The 22833-nt window shown below is 40.2% G+C and overlaps 2 protein-coding genes across 5 annotated transcripts; both read right to left on the bottom strand.

The window, feature by feature from the left end:
* Window positions 1-117: 117 nt before the first annotated feature.
* Window positions 118-14077, bottom strand: atl3 (atlastin 3). The gene is made up of 14 exons (XM_049585604.1): window positions 13924-14077; window positions 11637-11859; window positions 9849-9983; window positions 8334-8438; window positions 8197-8247; window positions 7207-7263; window positions 7025-7117; window positions 6800-6938; window positions 6584-6711; window positions 5371-5427; window positions 5219-5290; window positions 4903-5094; window positions 4417-4656; window positions 118-1777 (listed from the first exon to the last, which is right to left on the bottom strand). The coding sequence occupies exons 2-14, from the start codon at window positions 11838-11840 to the stop codon at window positions 1715-1717; spliced, it is 1536 nt and encodes a 511-aa protein (XP_049441561.1). The 5' UTR covers window positions 11841-11859; window positions 13924-14077; the 3' UTR covers window positions 118-1714.
* A 1173-nt stretch (window positions 14078-15250) lies between these two features.
* si:ch211-145o7.3 (forkhead box protein N2) lies at window positions 15251-21814 on the bottom strand. Of its 4 annotated transcripts, none has more exons than XM_049585607.1 (6): window positions 21666-21814; window positions 21165-21257; window positions 18746-19403; window positions 18332-18453; window positions 17163-17218; window positions 15251-16732 (listed from the first exon to the last, which is right to left on the bottom strand). In XM_049585607.1, exons 3-6 carry the CDS (start codon window positions 19355-19357, stop codon window positions 16380-16382), a joined length of 1143 nt encoding a protein of 380 aa, XP_049441564.1. In that variant the 5' UTR covers window positions 19358-19403; window positions 21165-21257; window positions 21666-21814; the 3' UTR covers window positions 15251-16379. The 4 variants fall into 4 exon arrangements, with proteins under 4 accessions (XP_049441564.1, XP_049441565.1, XP_049441562.1 ...); XM_049585608.1 differs by having other exon boundaries at window positions 18746-19400; XM_049585605.1 differs by lacking the exon at window positions 21165-21257.
* Between the last annotated feature and the right edge of the window lie 1019 nt (window positions 21815-22833).

The raw sequence follows: 22833 nt of genomic DNA, 5'->3' as shown, positions 1-22833 counted from the left end.
AGCGCCAAAAAAATAAATTTGGAAAAACTCAACAGCAATGTCTCTTTTCAGAAATCATGATCTGGTTACTCAAGATAATCCACAGACCTTGTTGTGAGCAGTTTCATGTAGGAACTATTTTCTTTCTACCAAACTACACCCACCAATCATATTACGGTGCAGAAGGAAGAGTGCATCTATTAATTTATGAGAGGCTTGTGCTCATGACAGCTCAAGATCTAAACATTGATGGTGTCCTCCCCAGCTGAGCTGTAACGTTAGCTAGCCCAGTGATGCTAGGTGAGCTAGTAGCAGATGCACACTTCCTTCTCCATGGTGATGTGGTTGGTGGGTGTAGTTTGGTGGAAAGGAAATAGTTCCTACATGAAACTGCTCACAACAAGGTCTGTGGATTATCTTGAGTAACCAGGTCATGATTTCTGAAATGTGAAATTACTGTTGAGTTTTTCAAAGTAATTTTTGGCGCTTTGAGCACCACAAGCCGAGTGCCATCTAGTTGCATTATATAGGAGAGAAGGCAGACATCTCTACAGCTGATATCTCCAACACTGCGACTCACACTAAAACAATCTAGACTGATAAAGAGCACTACAGGTAAGAGTAAAATATGTGTTCATGATTTCAGGTGTATGTCCCTTATTAGATTTTTTGACAACCACAAATGATAATATAATCTGTCCCTGTGTACTGCAGACTTAAAACAGCCAATAGGTTTCATTTCTTTAAGTTTTTACTGCTTATTGCTTGTGCTTTCTGTATGCGTAAACATCCTGCTTGTTATTTGTCCCATGTAAGTTTAACACTCGCAGGCCGAAGTATAATTCAAACATTTAAAGCTAACTCTTTGGCTGACTGGTCCCTATTTCTATTATGTAGAGCGTTCAACACCTTTGAGTATTCCAATAATGTCATCTTATCTTTGGAGCTGGAAAATGTTGCAGAATATAGGTTCCTATATATTATTACACTAGAAGAGTCTCGTATATATAGTATCAAAATCTACAAAGTGTAACACATTTCCATCAAGGAATAAATGGCAAAGCACTTGAAACAAATGAGATTTGACTGAGCTCCCATTACATGCTGCTTCCAAAACTCTACTGTGCTATAAAGAAAGTGCGTATCCTCTTGTCTTTTCAAAGCAGTGACAGTTTCACCCTTCTAAAAATGCTGGTTTATATAAAATATAAAGCAAATCTACAAACAGAATGGAATGTTTTTAAGGCCACAAAGTAAAAAAATATCACCACAAAGAAATATGTATAAAGTAGAAGCTTTAAAGCCAGCACTTTTTAAAGGTAATAAGATATACTGCAGAAGCTTTGTCTGGAAATCACCCTGACTCCCCCTGTTCGAACAATATACAACCAACTAAGTGTTTTATAAGTTTAAAGGTAAACATCGACTCGTCTATTAAGACCAATTGTAAACTTTTAAATGATGGCAGTGCCAATTTAAGACAGGAAGTGTCAATACGAGGGATTTGGATGCTTTAACCCCCTGCCTCAGTCACCTCTGAAAAAGCCTGGACTTTAACAGGCCGAGTAATGTGCATAATAAAGATGCTGGTGAATTGGCATCATGTTTGTACTGCCAATGTGGTTTAGCTGCATGTTTGTTCCAATGGGTGGCATGATAAGGCTTTAGTTCTGAATGTGTGCTTGTGTTGTGCGCTGGTAGCATTGCATCGAGATTACAAAGGCTCAGAGGTCCTCTAACTGGATTTCTTCTGGTCACCGGCACCTGTGCCTCTCGACTTGTTCAACACCACCGTGGCCTGAAAACAGAGGAGAAAAAAAAGGGGAATATAATTAATTCGACGGCATGCTGTGTGAAGTGTTTCTTGCAACACTTGCCAACTTCTGTTTTTTGAGTTTTCTTTCTCTGCTGCTGTGGTTAATTCAGTGAAACCTCTCAGCTTCATCGTCATATGTTTAGCCCTGTCAGGAAGTGCACCAGTTCAAACCACTTCTGGTTTCATTTGAGTAAGAGGCATGATGTTCAACTCTGAACTGCATCTGAGGGTTTTTAGACTCTCACCATTTTGAGTTTGGACGCTGGATCCAGCTTATACTTTTAAAATGGTGTCTGTTATCTAATTAAAGGTCTACATATGAATTTTTAAATATACCATGCAATATTTTCCTCAACAATAATGTATAGACTCGTACAGAGATACTTCCTCTCAGTCATTACTTATAACCCACTAGAAGTGAGTGGCAGTGAAACTCTGCCCTCTGCCTGTGTTCTTATTTCCTGTGTTCAAGATGTTCATAGACGTGCACCCCTTCAGTGATCAGGCGAGGGCAGGGCTTTATAAGACGGTAGAGACCAGGTGCCAGACCATAAGCAGCAGTCATCCAAGAGACATAGCACTGAGAGTAAATCTAGGACTGGCTTTTACTTTTGGTGGTGAGTGTGGTTATGAACAGTCACCCACAGTCTTACGTAGTATACCTTTAATGGCTAAATGAAAGGGGTTGCAATAGTTCATGTCACAGTGAAACATATTTCCGCATGCAACAGAACATCTGGGGTGGAGTTCAGCTCTTGAAGGATTTAATCAAATATTAACATGTAGGGCTGTTTATGTATTCACACAAAACTGTCACTGTATGTGAGATCAAGGTCTGCTGAACGCAGCGGCATGCAGGATACACAGTATCTAGACTGATGCACCTAATGTGCAACCAAAGTTCATACGTGTAAGTCCCACCTGCAAAGTTATAGCTGTACATTGTTAGTAGCATTTACTGAGGTTGGCACAACGAGTGGATTGGCTTGTGACTGTGTGGCAAATGAAACGCTGGAGCTAGAAAAACCCGCTTGCAGCTTCCTGGTCAGCTACAACAGCACCGGAGATAGAGTAGTGTATAAGACAAGGACAATGTGTTGGCGTTCCTCCACTGTTGTAAGGAATGTGAGTGGAAACACATCCAACATGCAAACGCACATTTGACAGCATCACCCAGATGTGCCGATCACCAAGATGAGGAAAAAAACATTTTGGAGCCCAACTTCTTATCCCCGTTGCTTTCAAGCAGCCTTTAGATACAAAACCAGAACAGGATGAAACAATTACTGAAGCAACTGGCATTAACACCGGTATATAGCCAAGGTAAAACTAACCGAAACACTCCTCCTAATGCACAAGTTGTATTTATTACTCTAGGTATCTTTAATTTCATAGCATAACAGATGCCTTTCAGTTTTAAGTCCTTATTTCAACCTGTTGTCTTCTGGGAAAGTGTTCTTTGAGTGTTTGTTCAGTGTAATACACAAGCGTTTAAAATGTTCCTTATTTTTTTAATGTAAATAGTTTATCAAAATTGTCAGTGGGCAAAATGCTCTCAGTCCCCAGCGAGAGGATTTTGTCTGTCTTTGACACTACTCTATTCAAATTAAATGAAAACCAACATGTCTGTATGAATCTATTTTTTCACCACTGTACTGACCTCGAACTGAACCATGACTCTTAAACCAAGGTATGAACCTAACTGTGACATTTGGTTTGGGCAAAAACATGACTCGATGTGGAGCGTGAGAGGATTTTGACCTCGACACTCACTCACCCGCCTTGTTTAATCAGGAGGACAACGGTTAAATGAATAATCAGACATCAGCCACATTCTGTGTTTAACAGGTTTACCAGCTATAATATCTAAACATACACCTCCTAATTCGATACTGCCCTGCTGGCAAAGTGTGGTTTTATAAGACAGGCGGGGTTAGTTGGTTGCCACAGATCACATTTCACTGGTGAAACTTCACTAGGCTCAAGCTGAGTCATCAAAAGTTATATTTACATTTTTCCAGGAAGAGAAAAGAGAAGGACTTTGTTATAAAATTGTGCCCCTATGAACCCACAGACAGCCTTATTAGCATGTTTTAGGTTTTTTTGCCTTCACTTTTTAAATACACATTTACTGTATATGATTCAGTCTCACTGCTCATATTAACCCTGTTTAAAAAAGCAAACAAGTGACAACGAACCCACTGTACGCAGCACCAAAAGCAGACCAAGTTAACTAATAGAAACATGAACATTGTCAATCCTCTAGCAGGCTTACTCCTGCTGATATGTGCCTAGTACACTCTTACAAAAGTGCTCGTTAGATGGTCTAACAGTGTCTGAAACCCTTTTGTTGTTTTTGTCCCAAGGTACAGACCTCTCTCAACGAGCTCTAAAATAGGACTTCTCTTTACATACTATTTTTTATGTTGTTTTTGTGACCCGTTTGTTGGCAGGTGAGGCAAAATATAGATTATAGATCACTACTATATTTCTTTAAGTCTCAGTTTGCTGAATGCCACGTCTGTCCTTTATCAATTGCTCCCTCTAGTGACTTTTATGGGTACATACATTTAAAAAACAAAGACTATAACACGGTCAGACATCAGCCCTGTTATTCTTACCTGTTCCAGGACGACGCCTGCGGCCTGGTCGATGGCTCCCCCTACATTCCGGTACCGACCGGAGTAGCGGATGAAGGCCCACGTCAGCATGGACATCATGACCACACCCAGAGTACAGTCACACACCAGGGCGAAGGTAGACAGGCCAACAAAGAGCAGTATACCTGACAGCACGTAGAGGAGGCACACCAGGACAAACAGCACTGCAGGTGTCCGGAAGGCGCTGAAGAGGTTTTTTGACTTTTTAAAGCAAAGAGACAAAACAGATGATTAAGACACTTCCCAAATCACATCACTGCCATTAACAGAAATGCATGCAATTATAATATACTTTATTGAGAATAATTTCAAGGTGGACGACAACTTAAATGTTTCACAAACGCCACACAACAGAAGAATAAATGAGGTACTTCTGTGTAAGATTCAGATGATTACTTCGATGTTAAACAGGCGTAAAGCTTACGTCATGTTTGTGAAACAGTCTACCTCATTGTGCTTGCTGAGTGACTTCCACATTTCCTCCAGCTCACTCTCCAGCTGTGCTTGGTAACGGTCACAAAACTCTTGTCCGCCCATCTTCTTGGTAGAGGAGAAGTTGTGGAGAGACTCTTTAAAGAAGAATTGATGCTTTTCCTCCAGAGAGTCAGGAGCCACGTAGGGCAGGTCTCCCCCACACACCTTAGAGAGGAAAGACAGAACGTTTGTAGTCAGGATCACATTATGGTGTTACCATGTCCCATAACACCAACAATGATAGACAAACAGAGCAAAGAGGAGTTAGTTAATGCATCCTGTGACCAACCTTCTCCATGTTCTTGTTATACAGATCTTTGGCTGCTGCCACGGCTGCCAGGTTGTTTGCCTCTGCTGTAGCCTGGTGAGACAAACAAAGCTCTTAGTTAACAGGAATAATTCACGGCTTGTTAAAATATATGTAAAAATGTATCTCCATACCATGAGCATAGTCTTTGGCTGTGGTAAGTCTTCTCCCTGGTAAATCTTGATGTAAGCCTGGTGAGACAAAAATTATAACATTAGATATAGAGCTGCCCCAGACTAAAAATTTTCCTAGTCGACCAATAGTCGTCAATCAGGGCCATTAGTCGACTAGTCGCCCGCATGTTTACGATATTAATTTAATAATTAAATGATATATTTTGGGCGGGGCAACACAATGGTTTGAGTTGAAGGTGTGAGAAAGAATAGTATCAGTAACACTGTTAACACTGTGCTACATTACAGAGAAATACAAAACCGTACTAATGAACCTTCATTAATATAGGCCTATATTTTATCTACAAGTGCACGTCACACACTGAGCGAGCCGCCTGTTAATGACGCTGTCGGCAAAGCAGTAATGATTGTGCTAAGTGGCTAATGGGCATGTAGCTACTTCCATGTTTCAGATGATACGTCGTGTTTGTAGTCGACCAATGAAGATGAGTTTACATATCACCTTGGGTTCGTCCTTCACCTTCTCAAAATGATCCCACACTTTGGATTTCCTGCCCGACATGTTATTAACTAGCCTGTGTAATAACCGCAGGTACCAGTCCTGGAGATTAGAGGCCGTACACATGCCGTCTTTAACCGCCTGGAAAATGTGAGTTCGGGAGCTGGGTGCAATGCTTGTGCCTTTTTTGTGCCAGCTTTCGAGGGTGCGGCGACAGGTTGTGTCTGAAGTTGCTAAACAACCTTAACAAGCATCATATAGCCTATTTATCTGAAATCCTGAGTGCAGAGCTGATCTTCTTCCAGGTGCTGTTTATATCGTCTGTGGGACAGATGTAAAGCTCTGGGTAGCCCTGCACTAACATGATCATCCGTTTCCGTATTTATCACAGACTGCGTATTTACAGAAGAAGGGAAAGATATCTGTCGGCTGTGATTGGTTTGTAATGTGACTCCTGTCTGACTGCTGAGAGTGGCCTCTTCCTGTGTCTGTCCTTTCAAATTAAATTCCAACATGGTCCCGTCATATAGGTTTTGATTTATTTTGACAAGACACAGCTCCTTTATTTTTATTTTTTTTTCTGCGACTAAGCGCCCAATGAAATCTTGCCAACTAATGACCTTTCTGGTCGACTAACATTTGGTCGGGAGCCCTAATTAGACATGAATAACTGTTTTGGATTAAGCAGAAAAACTCAGATAGAGGAGACGTTACCTTGAAGAATTCGAGCAGGCCCATGCAAGTGACTTTGTTTCCATTGATTTCTTTCTCAGCCAGTCGATCGGGATGCAGCAGTTTGGGGATCAGGCTCTTCAGCTGCTCTTTGAACTCCGGGGTAACAGCTGACAAAATAAATACACCAAAAATGAGATTCTGCTAAATATCAACCTTAGACACAGCAGAATAACATGGAAAAACGAGGGCTCTTACCACTAAGCTGTCCCTCAAAAACAGGGCTGGTGGCGACCTTCAACCCAGGGTGAGGTAACAAGAAGCAGGAAATGTCGGTGAAGCATGAATGGATGTGTTCCCTCACTGTCTGCAGCTCCTCATGTTGGGTCTCGCTGACCTTTAAGCATCAATAATAAGGTGAAATCCCAAACTCTGTATTTAAAATCAGCCAAGTGTATTTATTAAACAAGACAGAAACGGTACCTGTAGCCGTTTATCCAGGAATTCCTCGCCTCCTTTAAAGCCGTACTTGTATTCATAGGGAAAGCTCCAGTCCCTGATGAGGAACATCAGAGACTGTGGCGAGAAAATGAAAGGTGAATCACAACAGACAGAGCAGCAACATCTGTAAAAAAAAATGCATCATATCCTGTGGTTTAACTCACCTGAAAGGGCTTCAGAAAGATCTCATCCATGGCAAGACGACCATACTCTGTGAACAGCTGTGAGGAGGAGGCGGCCATTAAGCAAAGTTAACACTGGGATGCAAAAATCTGGAGAGCAATGTTCAAAGGTAAGTTAGGTATTTTTCAACCCAGACCCTATTTTCCTATATTTTTGTGTTTGAGTGACTAATGGAAGAGTCGACCTTTCTGTTAAAGAGTAAGATGACAGCCCCAAAATCACTACTGCCAAACCCACCAGACTCCATTTAAATAAACAGTAATTTTATCATCATAGAACACACTTCATCCAAAGTCAACAGAAACAACATTAAACTCACAAAAGCCTTCTGAGGTCGTCTTTCCACCGTTCCTCCAATCACCAACTCTGGTGTGGTTGAAATAAACCCGTAATTTACCCAGTTAGATGTGAATATATGCTGCCTCTATACACACTTAAATGACTGTTTATTTAGATGGAGTCTGGTGGGTTTGGCAACTGTGATTTCAGGGCTGTTTCTGGTGAAATAAAAAGGATCTTCCTCTTTAACCAAAAGGTCTTTCTCTGTAGGGTTCTTTCCAAAATGTTGTCAGACACCTACATCAACAATATGAGCCTATTATTAGCAAAACAAAGAAGCACTTTTCGTGGACGCACACTGATGGTGCGACATGCCCCTGGTGGTTACAATGCAGCCTTTTTTGCCACGGCCGGCTGCAGCGGTCTCGCTCAATACTGGACCAATTTCAAAAACTGTTATTCCCATTAGTCGCTTTGGAACATGTGGGAACATTTGGGAAAACAGGGTCCACATACCAAATTTACCTTTTAATAAGTAAAGACACTGAAACACCCTTCTGTTAGAAGCAGGAGAGCTTATTCTAAATATGTTATTAATTCAGTTTTGTCAAAGGTAGAAATTTTCAGAGCTGTTGTTGGATTAAATCACCATCAGGCTGACTCTAACTATTCTAATACTGATGTATACAGACCTGTAGCTGCTGCAGATCGTCCTCTTGTATGTTCTGTGACAGATTGTAGATCTAGAAAAGAAAAACTATGTCAGCGTACAATACAAGAATCAATATCATTTAAAGAAAATCAGTGATAATCAGAGGAGATCAGTCACCTGTACTGAGCTGGTCATGGTGCTGAGGGCAAAGATGGTGGCGCAGTCCTTCACCGTGGACTCGTTGTCAAAGGCTCCCTGAGTGTCCATCAACACTACTGCCACCTACAGGAGACAAAGCGTAACACATGACATGAACATGTACAAGAATACTTAGATTTCTTCTAAACATGTATGCTCTGAAAAGCTGTTAAACAGAATAAATCCTTCACTTAACTTACAAATAAAAACAAAAGCAATATAAAATTCTATTTTACATGAAATTATCTGCATTAATGTAAGATGTTGAGTAAATTACAGGACAAATCATTACTCTAAAAATCATTATTCATTCTCTCTAATGTGCATCTGTAGTATGAGCTCTTTGCAGGCCTATAACAAATTATTTCATTGTTATTCTAGTAATACGTATATCATTCTAATTATTTTTTTCACATTTATTCATTCATTCATTTTTTTGGTGAATGAAACGCACGTTTCAATTTCCTTTCTTTCCTTTCCACTGTGCAATACTGTGCAAAAATTGGTGCAATAATTCAACTGCTGTAATACTCTGTGCAATTATTTAACTGTGCATTAGTGTTCAGTATACTAATTTATTCTTACCAACATCTCTTGAATGTATATATTTATTCAACATATAATGCACATAACTGTACATGTTTCTTGTTTTTATTCTATTGATGTAGTGACCACTATAACATAATATACATATTTTATATTTCTGAATGTAACACTAGTTTATACAGTATAATGTAGCGCAGTGCGCATATTTGTATAGTTTTACACCATTACAGACTAAGCACAGTGACCATACTTTTATTCTCAATATCTTAAGTACTAGTGTTGAACATTGTACCATAATGCACATTTTTATTTCTTGTATCACTTTATATTCATATACTCTTATTCCTACTTCTTATAATTATCTATTCTTTACATCGAGGGGACTGTAACAAATCACAATTTCTCCTCAGGGATCAATTCAGTATTTCTGATTCTGATTGCGAGAACTGAAGGTGACGTATTCAGATTGCTTGTTTTATTCAAACAACAATATAGAAACAAAAAGTACTGATATGAAACAGAGGAAAAAATCCAAATAATTTAATTCAGGAATTTGGAATCAAAAAATGTCTGCCTGATTAATGTTTTAAATACTAATTCAATAATCAGAATAGTTGTTGACTAATTTTCTGTACATCAACGATCCAATTAATATTTTTCCGTGCTACAAACATGCAGGTCTCACTAACAAATGAGAGGATGGAATTACAAAGATAAAAGGAGAAAAGGCCAATTGAGTGGAAAATATGGAATTAATTTTAAGAAGCAAACACCAAATAATGACTCAAGTAAAATAAAAACCTTTCCTAAAAATTATTTGACATTATCATCTAAGTTCTAAATACTGTGTTCCTTAGTTTCACTGTAGTTTTTCAGTAACATGTAATCATCTGGTAACACACAAACATACATATGAAACATAGATAAACAAATAAATGGTGCACCCACCTCTGTTCCATCGCTCTTTGTGACGGGGAAAACCTCACTCCACAGCTGGATGCCTGTCGTCTCTGGTTCTGAACCTCCTCTCCAAGAAAATCCAGTGAGCGGCTCATCATCGTTACCCAGCCAGTTTTCATCGCCCTGCAGAAATACAAATCACACTTTTCAGATCAGTCCAAGGGCAGGCTGGGGCTTCTCTGTGAAACTCTGTGCATTAAAACCTTCTGGCTCAATCAAAAATTTTAAACATGCCTTGTCATGTAGCTCCAATATTCCTGAGGAATATAGCAGCAGCTGCAGACACTCTATCCTCAAGTGTTAACAGACACTCCAGCTGTTCTACCTAATTTACAACACAGAAAATGGAGTGTAGTCCTCACTCATGTCATAATTATCTCCCCAGTTAGCTTTTCTTTTGACTGCACTGGTTAAACGACACAAACGTTAAATGGTACCCAACGTTTGGCCTGATGGTGGCACTGCAGCAAAGCTAATGAAGTTGGCAAAATCAGTGGGATTTATCAACAACTGCAATGTCAAGCATCAGATATGTTTCCAAGATGAGCACAAAAAAATACAATAAAATGAGGACATTCACATAGACTCTACGCCTTAATTAAGGTTATGACTAAATTCTCAAATATTCATGTGATGTGAACGAGTTAGTTCACATGTTACAGCAGGGATGGGCCGTATTGTGTCAGTCAAAGACAGACTATAAGTAATTTTTCAAGTTATCACACCTCCAACGCAACAGGAGGAACAAGTCTGTATCATCAGCACTCATACGTTGAAGGGAAGCTTTGTTATTTCTTAAACTGAATCCTATGTTCTCATGTTTCTGTGTTTAAGTGACAAATAGAGACAATTTTTCAAGTTGGTCAAATATTGAGTGTGTGCTGCAATGTCATCAGAGGGGCATGTGATTTTTTTGCCACTTACTGGCTCAGATTATTATTTTCAATGTCTGACAACATCACAGAAAAGACCCACCAGAAAAATTAAACATTTTCCTCACTTTTTGCTGATTTGTTTCTTACTGTGACCAAGTGTCGCTCAAGGACTAATCTCATTCTAAAATCTTGGGTGACTTTTGACGCCAGAAACGTTTGTGAGAGTTGGAGATAAGAGTGCTAGATGAGTGTTTTGTGTAGGCGTACAGAAAACGTGCATAAATCTAATCTGATCTGATGCTTCACACTAAAATAAGGGTGCTGTTGTCCAGTTTGTGCCAGAGTGCAGAGTGACTATTTCCAAACACACTCGCAGTGTCATCTAAAAAATGTTCAATGTCATGGCTGAATATTGAGCTGATTTCAACAATGTGTGCAAGTCTGGGAGATTTCAGAGCAAGACTTCTCTTTGAGCGTGACCTGTTAACATGCTCTAACAATCAGACTGGATCAGCAAAAGGTAAAGGAAAAACATTTAATTTCTCTGTAGGGTCTTTTACATAATGTTGACGGACACTTATAACAAGAACTTAAGTCTGTGAGTGCCAAAACAAACACTTTAAGTGGACATACACTGACGAAGCACATTTGCCCACATGGATTACGCTGCAGCCTGTTTCACCACTGCGGCTGTCTGGACCAGCTTCAAAAATAGTTGCTTCCATTAGTCACGCGGACACAACAACATGGGAAAAAGTGCTCCAGCTTCAAAAATACAAGTTTACTTTTAACAACACTTAAGCATCAGGTTGACCTCTACGTACAGTAAGAAAACTCAAGGAGTAAAATATGATGTCTGGAGGAGTGACACGCTGAAAGATCATGTCACAGTGTGACTCACCCTTCTGTACATGTAGCGGAGCATGAAATCAAGCAGGAAGCTCTTGCCCTTCCTGAAGGCTCCGGCCACCGACAGCACCACCACATGTTTGTCTCGGACCTTGGGATCCAGCAGAACCCGAGTCAGAGCCTCGGTGTCCAAAGTGAAGGAGTGTTCCTCCTTACACACTGTGACAATCTGAACTGGGCCTGGTTCGCTCCCCATCCTTAAGAGGCACTGGTCCCTGGGAACAGACAAAAACAGCAGCTTGATATTAGTACTGGAACAATTTAAGGGCCGCAACTAAATTATTATTGTTCATTTATAGGTCCATTATTTGATAAATTGTGTGGTGTATAACCCTACTGGTCAAGGGTGACAGCTCACAGTTGCCACCCCAAACAAACATTTTAAAGTAACATAAAGCATAGAAAAGAAGCAAATCTGACAAAGTGAGAGTACTGTGAATCTTGGATATTTTTCTTGACAAATAAATCTAACAATTGAATGGTTGTTTGTCTCTATGTGTCAGCCCTTCGATAGTCTGGTGACCTGTCCAGGGTGTACCCTGCCTCTCGCCCAATGTCAGCTGGGATAGGCTCCAGCCCCCCCGCGACCCTCAAGAGGATGAAGCGGTTAGAAGATGAATGAATGAATGAATGAATGAGTTGCCAATTAATTTTCTGCCCATTTACTGATTCATTCTGCACTAGTGTTTTCAATATACTGGAAATTTCAACTTCAATCAAGCTTTTATTAAAACATAAAAATAACAAAGCTAGTTTTCTTCTCTTGGTTTGTGGCAGAAAACAGTAGAATGACTGTAGTAAACATTAACACCAAGAGAGAGTGAGAAAGCACAGCTGGCGCAGGTGTTGGGATACTGCAGAAAATCAGTACTGAAACTGTTTTAGATATTCAGAATTTGACAACACTGTTTAGCACTAAGTTATTTCTTTAAAAATCACTTTTAGTCTGCAACATAGAGTTGTTAAATTTAACTTTAGAGCATCATTTAATAGTTTTAGTTGTTAATATTTAACAAACACAATCATCAACATTTGCTGGTTCCAGTTTCATAAATGTGTAGAGGAACTTGATTTCCTGTATTTTAAGTTATTATAAAAACTATTATAATAAGTTCCTCTTTTTTATTTTTTTTATTTATTGTTGTGTGTGAGTGTGTTGGCTAATTCTAAAGCATTGTTAAAGCTCTAATTAACTTGTAATGGACATTTCATAATAGAGTTATTGTCTGCCCATGATCAAAACAGAAATCATTCAAAGTAAATTGGTTAAAATGAAATAATCAGTAGATAATCAATCATCACAGCAGACATTAGTTGTAGGCCCACAGGGCAAATTGTTTAAGGGTCACTCTGCTGAGGCATGCAACTGACTGTCTTTCCAGCGTCACTAAGACGTGAGATTTGGATGGTAATCCCACCCAAAGCTGTTTACTTGTGTCTGCCATTTCGCCTGTGCCTACTGAAAAAAAAAATCAGCCATGAACTGATCCTTCATCAGACACAATATTTAGCTCTGTGTGCAGCAGACTGTGGGTGCTCTCTTATGGGTGTCATGCTGCTTTGCCTCCAGCTTGTGGATTCACCATGCTCTCCAACACACTGATCATTTCATCTGCCTCAAAGGACTCAATTGTTGTCGCTCTCCCATGATGACTAAGACAGGGAGGTGCTTTCATAACAGTTTATCTGTGATTATAATGCCTAAAGCTCGTTCTCTCCTTTCACTAAAAACAAAAAAAAAAATCTACACCTCAAATGAGGTGTGGCAGTCAGCAGCAGCATGCCAGGCATTTCTCTGCCCTGGATGTGTTGCAATGTAGAGAAATTCTGCAGATAGGAGACCAAACTGTATTTTGCAACCTGTCTGCGCTTTGTCATAAACCTCAAACTAAACTGTGCAGTACTTTCTCTGTAGTTTACCCTGCTTAATCTTAGCAACTGCCACTTAGCGTTGACAGCGATGTTGGCTACGCTGGCAGAGGACTTGTACCAGTGTGGCTAAACTACACAAATCTGTAACGTTAATCTGGATGTAACCGAAAGGCTCAGCAGCTAGCTAACGAGCAAAAACACACAACTATTGACGGGCTATTTTACTATTTAACGGCTGTAGCTAACGTCTGACTGTACTCAACAACAACAATACAAAAAAGCAAACCGTTTTTAGCCATTGAAGGAAACGAGTATTTCAAAACGACCGTTGCAGCAACATTTTACGACGTGAAGCCTAAATTAGCAAATCTGAGAGTTTTAGCTTCTGTTTTAAGGTGTCATGTTACCTTTGGTGTCTTCAAACGGCTTCAACAAAGTCTCACAAGAGGCGAGAAACGACTGAAGCGTGACTTTTTTCTACACTGGCATGAAAACAACTATGAGAACTTTTTTCCACCACGAAACCACTTCCGCCTTCAACGAGCGCAAAGTCTCATGGGAAATGTAGCTTCGATGTGGTTTCCTGCATTTACTTTACTGTGTCTTCGAACTACGCTACCCAACGTGCCACGTAGGCGTTAGATTGTGTCAACCCTGCCTCGTAGCTACGGGAAATGTAGTTTTTTAAATGTAAAGTCACGAATACGGAACTACCTGACAGGTAAAGTAAAACAGAACTTGTCAAGAATTGTTTTGCATAAATACAAATCAGAGCTGACATATTTCCGTGGATAAAAATACACTGTAGCTAAGCAACATGCTTTTGTCTGAGAATATACCATGTAAATATTTATCTGACTGTCACGCCCTCTAATGGTTTTATTCGTATTAACAACACTTCATAGATGATTTAAATACCCAAACCTAACCTATAACATTTTTATGGGCTGGATAAAAATATGCAATAGACTTAAAAATGATTTGAACAAATTATTTGTAAGATGTGGAAAGAAACATTGCAATAAAATATTTAAAATAAAATATGGTAACAAACTGCCAGACAATTTTACTTCACAAGAACGGCATGACAAGATTTTATTTGTTAGATTATAAAATCTAAAGCTTTGGACAATACATACAATTTACAAACATTAATTCAGTGTACCCTGAAATGTAAAGTGGTTTAAATGGCAGTGAAATAATTTTGCATTTTAACTCCTGATTGAAAACAACTCAGCATAGATTACAGGATCATATCTACGTTTTCAAATTCACAGAAATCTAATAAGAGACATTGAGGAACATAACATCATGTACAGAACGTCACCTCCAGCAAACATGATCTGAAGAGTGACAATGGGTGTAGAATTAATTAGGAATCAAAGTGGAAGTACTTATATTATTGTAATCAAGTGATGCTTTCCCACTTTTCTTACAACTAAATTATAAATTAATTTTTATTTTTTGAACTATTATACTCAGCTAATTCTAGAAAGGCAGCATTATCAAAAAATGCTACAGAAACAGTGTTAAGGGACCAAGATATTCATTTTAAGATTGTTTTGTTGGTCACCACATGGAGTCAAATTGGCCAGTAAGACATGTTCTCATTACATTGGTAATAATGTGTGAGTCAAGAACTATGTTTTTACTTTGAAGGCTATATAAATCTTACTTTAACATGGGAAACTTGGGAATCTTGAGTTGAAATCACTCCTTCCACCCCTGAGAATGAACTAAATGTGTTAAAAAAAAAAAAATCACAGTGAAAAACCCATAGCGTATTAATACTTGATACCCCACTGTTTTAAAATCTCAGAGTATAATTTTGTCCATGATTTTTTTTTTTTTACATTACACTCTCAAATCTTTGTCCAGCATATCATTGTATGGTATGTTATGGTGGTAAAATTCATTTCTGCATTGTAAGTGCCTGAATACATATGAAGTAATATGATCCATTGTCTCGTTAGTCCATCAGAAAGTTGATCTATACTTTTACCTAACTACAAAATCATTCACAAGCCTTAGGGCAGTGTCAGCGTTTCAGGAAGGAGCAGCCGATCATCTTATCATCCCTCCCATTTATTAACATTTAAAGGAACAGTGTGTAAGACATAGAGGGGTTTAGTGGCATCTATCAGTGAGAACTGCTCCCAGTTAGGATTCCTTCAAAGTTCATTGTACAGGAATTTTTTTTTTTTACCGGGAGCTGAATTATTGGCAGAGGTCTCTTTCTCTCCAAAACATACAGACCATGTGATTTAAACCTGTAAAAACACTGAATAAAGCAGTTTCATGTTAAAAATCAATGTTTCTCTGACGCTGTTTGGTATGTCAGAGATGGGCCTGCTAATGTTGCTCACTCTTTTTTCTTTAACAACTTGAGATCCAGACACTCAGGAGGTTTTTACCAGAAGCTGAATTATCCACAGAGGTCTCTCCCTCTCCAAAACAAATGGACGCGGTGATTTAAACCAGTAAGAACACTGAATGAAGCAGTTTCACGTTAAAAAATCAGTGTTTTTCTGATGCCCTCATTGCAGAGGGGCTAAGTATGGTCGCTGACGCAAAAACATGAATGGCCCTATCTAGAGGCAGTGTTTGGTTTGTACCATCTGGGCTACTGTAGAAACATGGTGGTGCCAAATGGCGATCTATGTGGACAAGGATTCATTTCAGGTGATGATACACTAAAGAAAACATACTTGTCATATTCCATTTCTACCAGTATATCCCCCTTAATCCTACACACTGCACCTTTAAAACTACAAAACATAATCCTCATTTTTTCTTGTTGGAATATTTGCTTTCAATATACTGAAGCACTGCATCAGGTGTGATTGTTAGATGAGATGTAACACTAATATCCACCACCTGCCAGGTCCAGCAGTGACCCAGCAGCCTCTTGGGCCTCGGCATCCAGCTGAAGGATCTCCACAGTCTCCAGGTCCAGCTCGGTGTCACCCGGCAGCACCAGGTACTGGTACTGGTGAGACTGGTAATAGTGTAACTCGATGTACCCGCTGTCTGACAGGGGGTCCTTCTCCATCTCCTTGCTGACCTCCTCCTGCTGGTAGTCAACCGACTCCATGGTGACAAGCTCCTCGTGATCCGGGGTCAAGGGGCACGGAGGGCTTTCAGAGAAAGTTGGGTTGTCGGTGTTCAGGATTTGGGGTGAGGGCGTGGAAAGGAGGAGGGTGTGAGAGAGAGGATCTGAATGAGAGAAAAACATCGAGCAGAATATGAATCAAAAAGCACAACATCAGTATTAATAACTTGTTTTCATTCAGGCTGGTTGAACGACCACTTGTCGGATTCTTTAGTGAGCATGAAGACCCATATAACGCCATAGGCTCAGAAATAAACCGAGGGGATATAAAGGAGACTAAGCTAGGCTACTGCTGGGTTGCCAAGGTAATAGAAGGTTGTTGCCATGCCAACAGAACACAAACAGGGGAACAATGTTGCATGCTGAGAAAGCTGCAGAGAGGGAGAAAAGCTGTGGGCGATAAAAGTGTCACAGAGAGCTGTTACACCACTGATGACATATTGTCGACTAAAATAAATTCATAAAGGGTCAAGTCAGTGCGTTCTTGTGCTAATTAAGTGACACAAGCCCACTGTGAGTCTCCTCGTCACTAACCTGAGATTTCCATAGAGTCGCACACTGCAGGCACCCCAAACTCAGCTCCTTCCAACCTGCACACAACATGGCAAGACAGACAACGACAACTACATGAATTAAGTTTGTGTGCTTGTTTAAAGATTTAGTATGCAGGATTCTCAAAAAAAAAACAATGACAACTCATACAGAAGTAATTCCTCGAAAAAAAAAAAAATCATCACTTATGACCCACTCAAAGTGTGTGGTGGTGTATTTATCTGCAGAGACTCTGCCCTCTGCCTGTGTTTTCTGTTTTCTTCTTATGTTTTGTGCACAGACTTTTACAGGTGTGTACCCTGACAGCGCTCAGGTGAGGGCAGGGCTTTACAAAAAGGAAGCAACCAGGTGCCAGACTGTAAGCAGAAGGCATCCGAGAGACACAGCGCCAAAAAATGCAGATCTAATGAGGCAAAACATCAAATGAGAGTGAATCTGGGGCTGTATTTTACTTTCAATTTAGCTGGCGAGTGTGTTTACAATCCTGCATGGTATACCTTTAAAATACACCTAAGTAAGAGAGAGTCATTAAAATGTGAAACGCCTCACCACTACACACATATTATACTTTACTGCTCTGGTTCGACAGCAATCTCACAAATCATTAAAATGATCAAATGATTACTTTTTCTTACAATGAATGAATGAATCAATCAATCAATCTATTTATTAAAAACATTTAAAAAAAATGCCCCTTGCAGTTTGCAAGAGGTCCAAGGAAACGTCTTCAGATGGCGTGTTTGGTTGGATCAATAGCCAATTATACAGAGATATTCAATTTGAAACTGTGAAAAGCAGTACATTTTTCACATTTGAGAACCTGGTGTGTGAACCATGTGTGGCATTTTTTTCTTGCATAAGTGACTTGGAAAAGGTTAACACATATTTAAAAGTCATAATGAAAAGCATAGATGTGGGTGGGGGGCGGGGCAGGGGACATGACCCGCTAAATATTTAGAACATGTGTGTTTGCAGAGGACTTTAATTTTGAACAAATAAGTGACATTTACACCATAAGCTGATGCAGAGGAGGCACAAATTGGTGCATATAAATTCCCCAGTATGAAATGTTGAAACCTAACCTACGCCCATAATAAAAATAATTTGTTGCAGTCCTGTTGCACAAACTCAAACTGCGTGATTATACTCACAGTGCGGGCTTGTTTAACAGATGGATGTTGTTGCTGTGATAGCTGTGGGTCTTCCTCAGCACTTCAAGGAGTGCAGGCCGATACTCTGGACACACACACCACAGCGATCCCTTCCCCACTGACTGAAACAAACACACGAAACCACTTGAAACATTCAGACTGCAATGGGCCATACAAAGATTTCAGCAACGCTGAAACACTTGACCAAAAAACAACCTCAACACATGTGGAGCACATTATAATAATTTCCCTGTAGGGCAGTGTAGTTGCTGACTTGACTAAAACTCAGCACATCTGGATTCAGTGTGTTGCTCAAGGACATTTGTGTAATATGGATGTTTGAACCTCTGTCTTATAATTTAAGTACACTCCATTTAGCCGCTACATGACCCAGTTGCTGATTCATGTCCCCACCTGGCTCTTGTCCCTCTGAATGCGACGGAAGCTCTTGCTCAGGGACAGGTTGTGTCTGACAGAGTTCCTCCAGCCTCCAGCAGCTGTCCTGTAGTAAGGGAAATTGTTCACAATCCAGTCGTAGATGTCCTTCACTGGAAGCCTCCTGTCAGGCGAGTCTTCTATAGCCATGAAAATCAGACTACTGAAGGAGTATGGTGGCTTGGACGAGGCAGTAGAAGGAGGTTGGGCTGGTGTGGAGGACTCTAGCTGAGGCAGTGCTGTCATTTTGGGAAGGGGCTGCAGAGGTAGCAGGTTGCCCCTCTGATGCAGCCAGTTGAGGCAGGTCAGGTCATCCTGGTCAGATACGTTTCCTGGGCTGAGGCACTGTATGTTTTGTCCTTCGAGGCACTGAGATGCTGTGCAGTGCGACAGAGGCGAGGATGAGTGAACAGACTCTGCTGTTGCTGGAGAAAGTGAGGAAGGGGACGGGGGGAATGAAATAGGTGAGAGTGGGAGTGAAACACGGCCATTTGAGCAGGTCTGCTGCGGCGAGGAGGAGAAAGGCAGGGACCCTCCATAAGTGGTGGGACACGGTGACGAGGGTGGCAGTGTATGAGAGCTATTCTCCATCTCACTCCCAGGAGGAAACTTCCAGGGTCATTCAGCTGTAGCACTGCTGGAAGACATGACAGACAAAATTCAAGGTTAATGCTGAAAGGAATGATTCAGGTAAATCAGGAATAAAAGTTTCCTCCTGTAACTGCTGCACATATTCATTTACTCTGTGTATATCTCGCATGTTAATAACTAGTCCTCACTGTTTATTCTATATCTATTAGGGCCTGAGCACCGCAGGTGGAGGCCCTATTGAAACTGCAATAAACTAAGGAAATGAATCACATTTTTGAGGAACTAAAGATGCTCAAAAACTCACAAAACATCACACAAACATAAGAACTGGTGAAAATTTTTGATATTTCATGGGTCTTCATCTTGGGTGTGACAAAATGGCTCAATAGTGCTTCCCTACTAAATTCAACGGAGTAGCCACCATGGTGCACTTTACCTAGATCTACCAAATTTGAAAGGCACATGTAGCATTTCAAGACTTAAGAAAGTCTCCTGGTGCCACACCATAGACTACAAATAACGGACGTAGCTACTGTGACGTCGCACATTGGTTTGTGGACTCCCATTTTGAACCTTCAAGTTTAGCATTTCAGCCGTCGCCATCTTGGTTTTTGGAGCCAGAGGTGATCTGACTGAAAAGCTAAGGACACTATAGCACAAAGCTTGTCACTCAAGCGACTCTCCCTTAATTATGTGTAAATGTATGCTTACATTAAATGTAAACGGGTGAGTTATATACAGTTATAGTTTTAATAAATGTTAAAATTAGCTGTACAGACCAAAAGTGGCCATTCAAGGAACTGCACTGTTTGTCATGTCCATGTTGGCTTCATTTTTCAGCTGGAGGTGGCCAATTGTGGACTTCCTGTTGGGATTTGGGTATGGCACAACCATACCCAAATCCCAACAGGAAGTCCACAATTTTGAATTCATTATTTACTTTTGGGGCATTTTTTGCCATTTACAGGCGCTGTACTTTAACAAACTCCACCTACAGATTAAACTCAACTGACTTCAAATTTTGGCAGCGTTATCTCAAGACCTTAGCGATGCTACGCTGAGAAGCTTTTGAGTTTTTGTCAAACAGCTTGGCTGTGGGGAGGTGTTGAATTTCCATGTTTCGCCAAGACACAGAAAGCAGTCTGTCACTTAATTTTACATAGTCCACATACCTGAAATGATCTTCATGCCTATACTGAGTCATAGTCATAGTGTCACAGCTGACAACAAGCCGTCAGCCGTATGTTAAAAACATCATCTGAGTTACATGAGATTTACATGGTGTGGTCGACACATGATCAACAGCAACATGAGGTATGATTAGTGTGTTTTTTTTTTGTGCCTCATAGTGGACTTAGGAAGTGGTAAAAAAGTTATATTACGTCATTTTCAAAGAAAAAACATCTAACTTGAGTGCACTGTCTGATATCTGCAGAAAGCATGGCTGCATCAACTGGTATCCCTGCAGGAAGGCCCAGGGGCCTGTTCATCGCTGCTTGAAGCTTTAATTCTGTATCTTATTGTTTGTTCTACTACTTTGCACCTTACTGCTTTTTGCGCCTCTGTTTAGATGCTAAACTGTATTTTGCTGTCACAGTACTTGTTCTGTGATATACCCAGTAACAATAAAGATTTATTCATACAGCCCAAAAACACAAATAACAAAGAGCTTTACGATTTGTTCATCATAAAACATGTCTTTTTTTGCAGAGCAAACAGAATTAAGGATAGTAAAACTGCACTATATTTGAATTTAGGCTTTGTTGTTTCCCTTTTCAAGGTATAGAAAACAAATTTTAAATACTACCTTTAAAAACTAAAATAATCGAAACATGCAGGGTAGCTACTCCAGGGTCGACCCAGCTCCAAAGTCTTAGACTAAAGGTGCTGATGGAAAATGCTGGAGAAAAAGAGAAATATTCCAGTTAAATGTTAGCCATCCTTTCCCCTCTGATGAGCATCCTGTTCATGTACAAAGTCCACTGTGTGTACACTCTCACAGAACCATCTCCCGTTTTAACAGCCTCTAAACACTAAACGTGCCCAGTGGACAGGTGCAGAAACACACTGTTGCCCGTATACACACTGAAGGTGCGCTTTAACAAACTAATAATACAGTTACTGTGTGTAAAATCAGATTTATAACGCTCTGTTAGTTTGCCTGTGATGCCACATGGCTCTACAATGCAGTTCAGAAGGCAAATGGCGGATCAATATAAAGTTTCATTTAGTCAGGAAAGCCGCCTTTTCCTCTCACAGGTGAGATTAGCTGTTGCTCCAAAATACACAATATTAACTAGTTACTCACCAAATCACCAAAACGATAATCAGGCAGAGTTCACAGCTTCTTAAATGTCCAAAAAACGCGTCGTTTCAGAGTTGAAGGTGAAATTATGGTGTTGAAAACTAGACTCGGAGTCGGACACCTCTGCCTCCGTGTTCTGTTGCTGTCCGAGGTCTCCATGGAAACCAAAAGGACGCTTTGCAGGGTGCGCGTGCCCAGGCGCGCTCCCGCACAGATTATACAGCCTGACACCAATAAACAGAGGAGACAGAGGACTCACATCCAACAAGACAGTGAAATATAAACAGCAATACCCCCAAGATAAACACCTCATAAAGTAAACAGGAAGAAGTTTTCATGTATTTTTTACTTAACTAAAAGCAGTAGGCCTAACCAAGTACATCACTCAACTACTGTAGTCTCCTTAACCTCCTGAGACCCCAGCTGTTATTTAGCATGTATTTTTAACGGCTCCTAGCTATTTATGATGAGGAGGACCTGGTTAGTTTAAAAAATTAAGTATGAAAAGCAAGCAAAAAAAAAAAAAAAGAAAAAAAGAAAACAGGTGTCGTCATACAGGGGGCACTGGGTTTATTTTTAATAATCACAAGTGTGCAATAAACTGTAAAACTGAAAATTTTTGTCCAGAAACAAATACAACATTTTTTAAATGTTTTGTAAGTCTATGGGTTAGGGGTCTCTGTGTGGGTCAGCAGTACCTCAGCCCATAGGAACTGTAGGTTCAAGTGCCTGTCTGGACTGGACTGGTAGCTGGAGAGGTGCCGGTTCACCTCCTGGGCACTGCTGGGGTGCCCTTGAGCAAGGCACTGAAGCTCCAACTGCTCAGGGCACCTGTCCAAAGCAGCCCCCTCACTCTGACATCTCTCCATTTAGTGCATGTATAGGTCCTGTTTGTGCATGTGTGTGTGTATTTCGGGCCTGTGTGTATTATGACAACAGAGTAAAAAAATTGAATTTCCCCACAGGATTAATAGAGTACTTCTTCTTTACTTCTAGTACTTAAAGAATATTTTGATGCCAATACTTAGAACTTAAAGGTCCAGTGTGTCGGATCTAGGGACATCTATTGGCACAGATTGTATATAATATTCATAACTATGTTTCCATTAGTTTATAATCACTTTAAAATAAGAATCGTGTGCTTTCGTTGCCTTAGAATATGCAATTTACT

The sequence above is a fragment of the Epinephelus fuscoguttatus genome, linkage group LG9 (assembly GCF_011397635.1).
Source record: "Epinephelus fuscoguttatus linkage group LG9, E.fuscoguttatus.final_Chr_v1".
Lineage (NCBI taxonomy): Eukaryota > Metazoa > Chordata > Actinopteri > Perciformes > Serranidae > Epinephelus > Epinephelus fuscoguttatus.
This window is presented reverse-complemented; position numbering and strand designations above follow the sequence as displayed.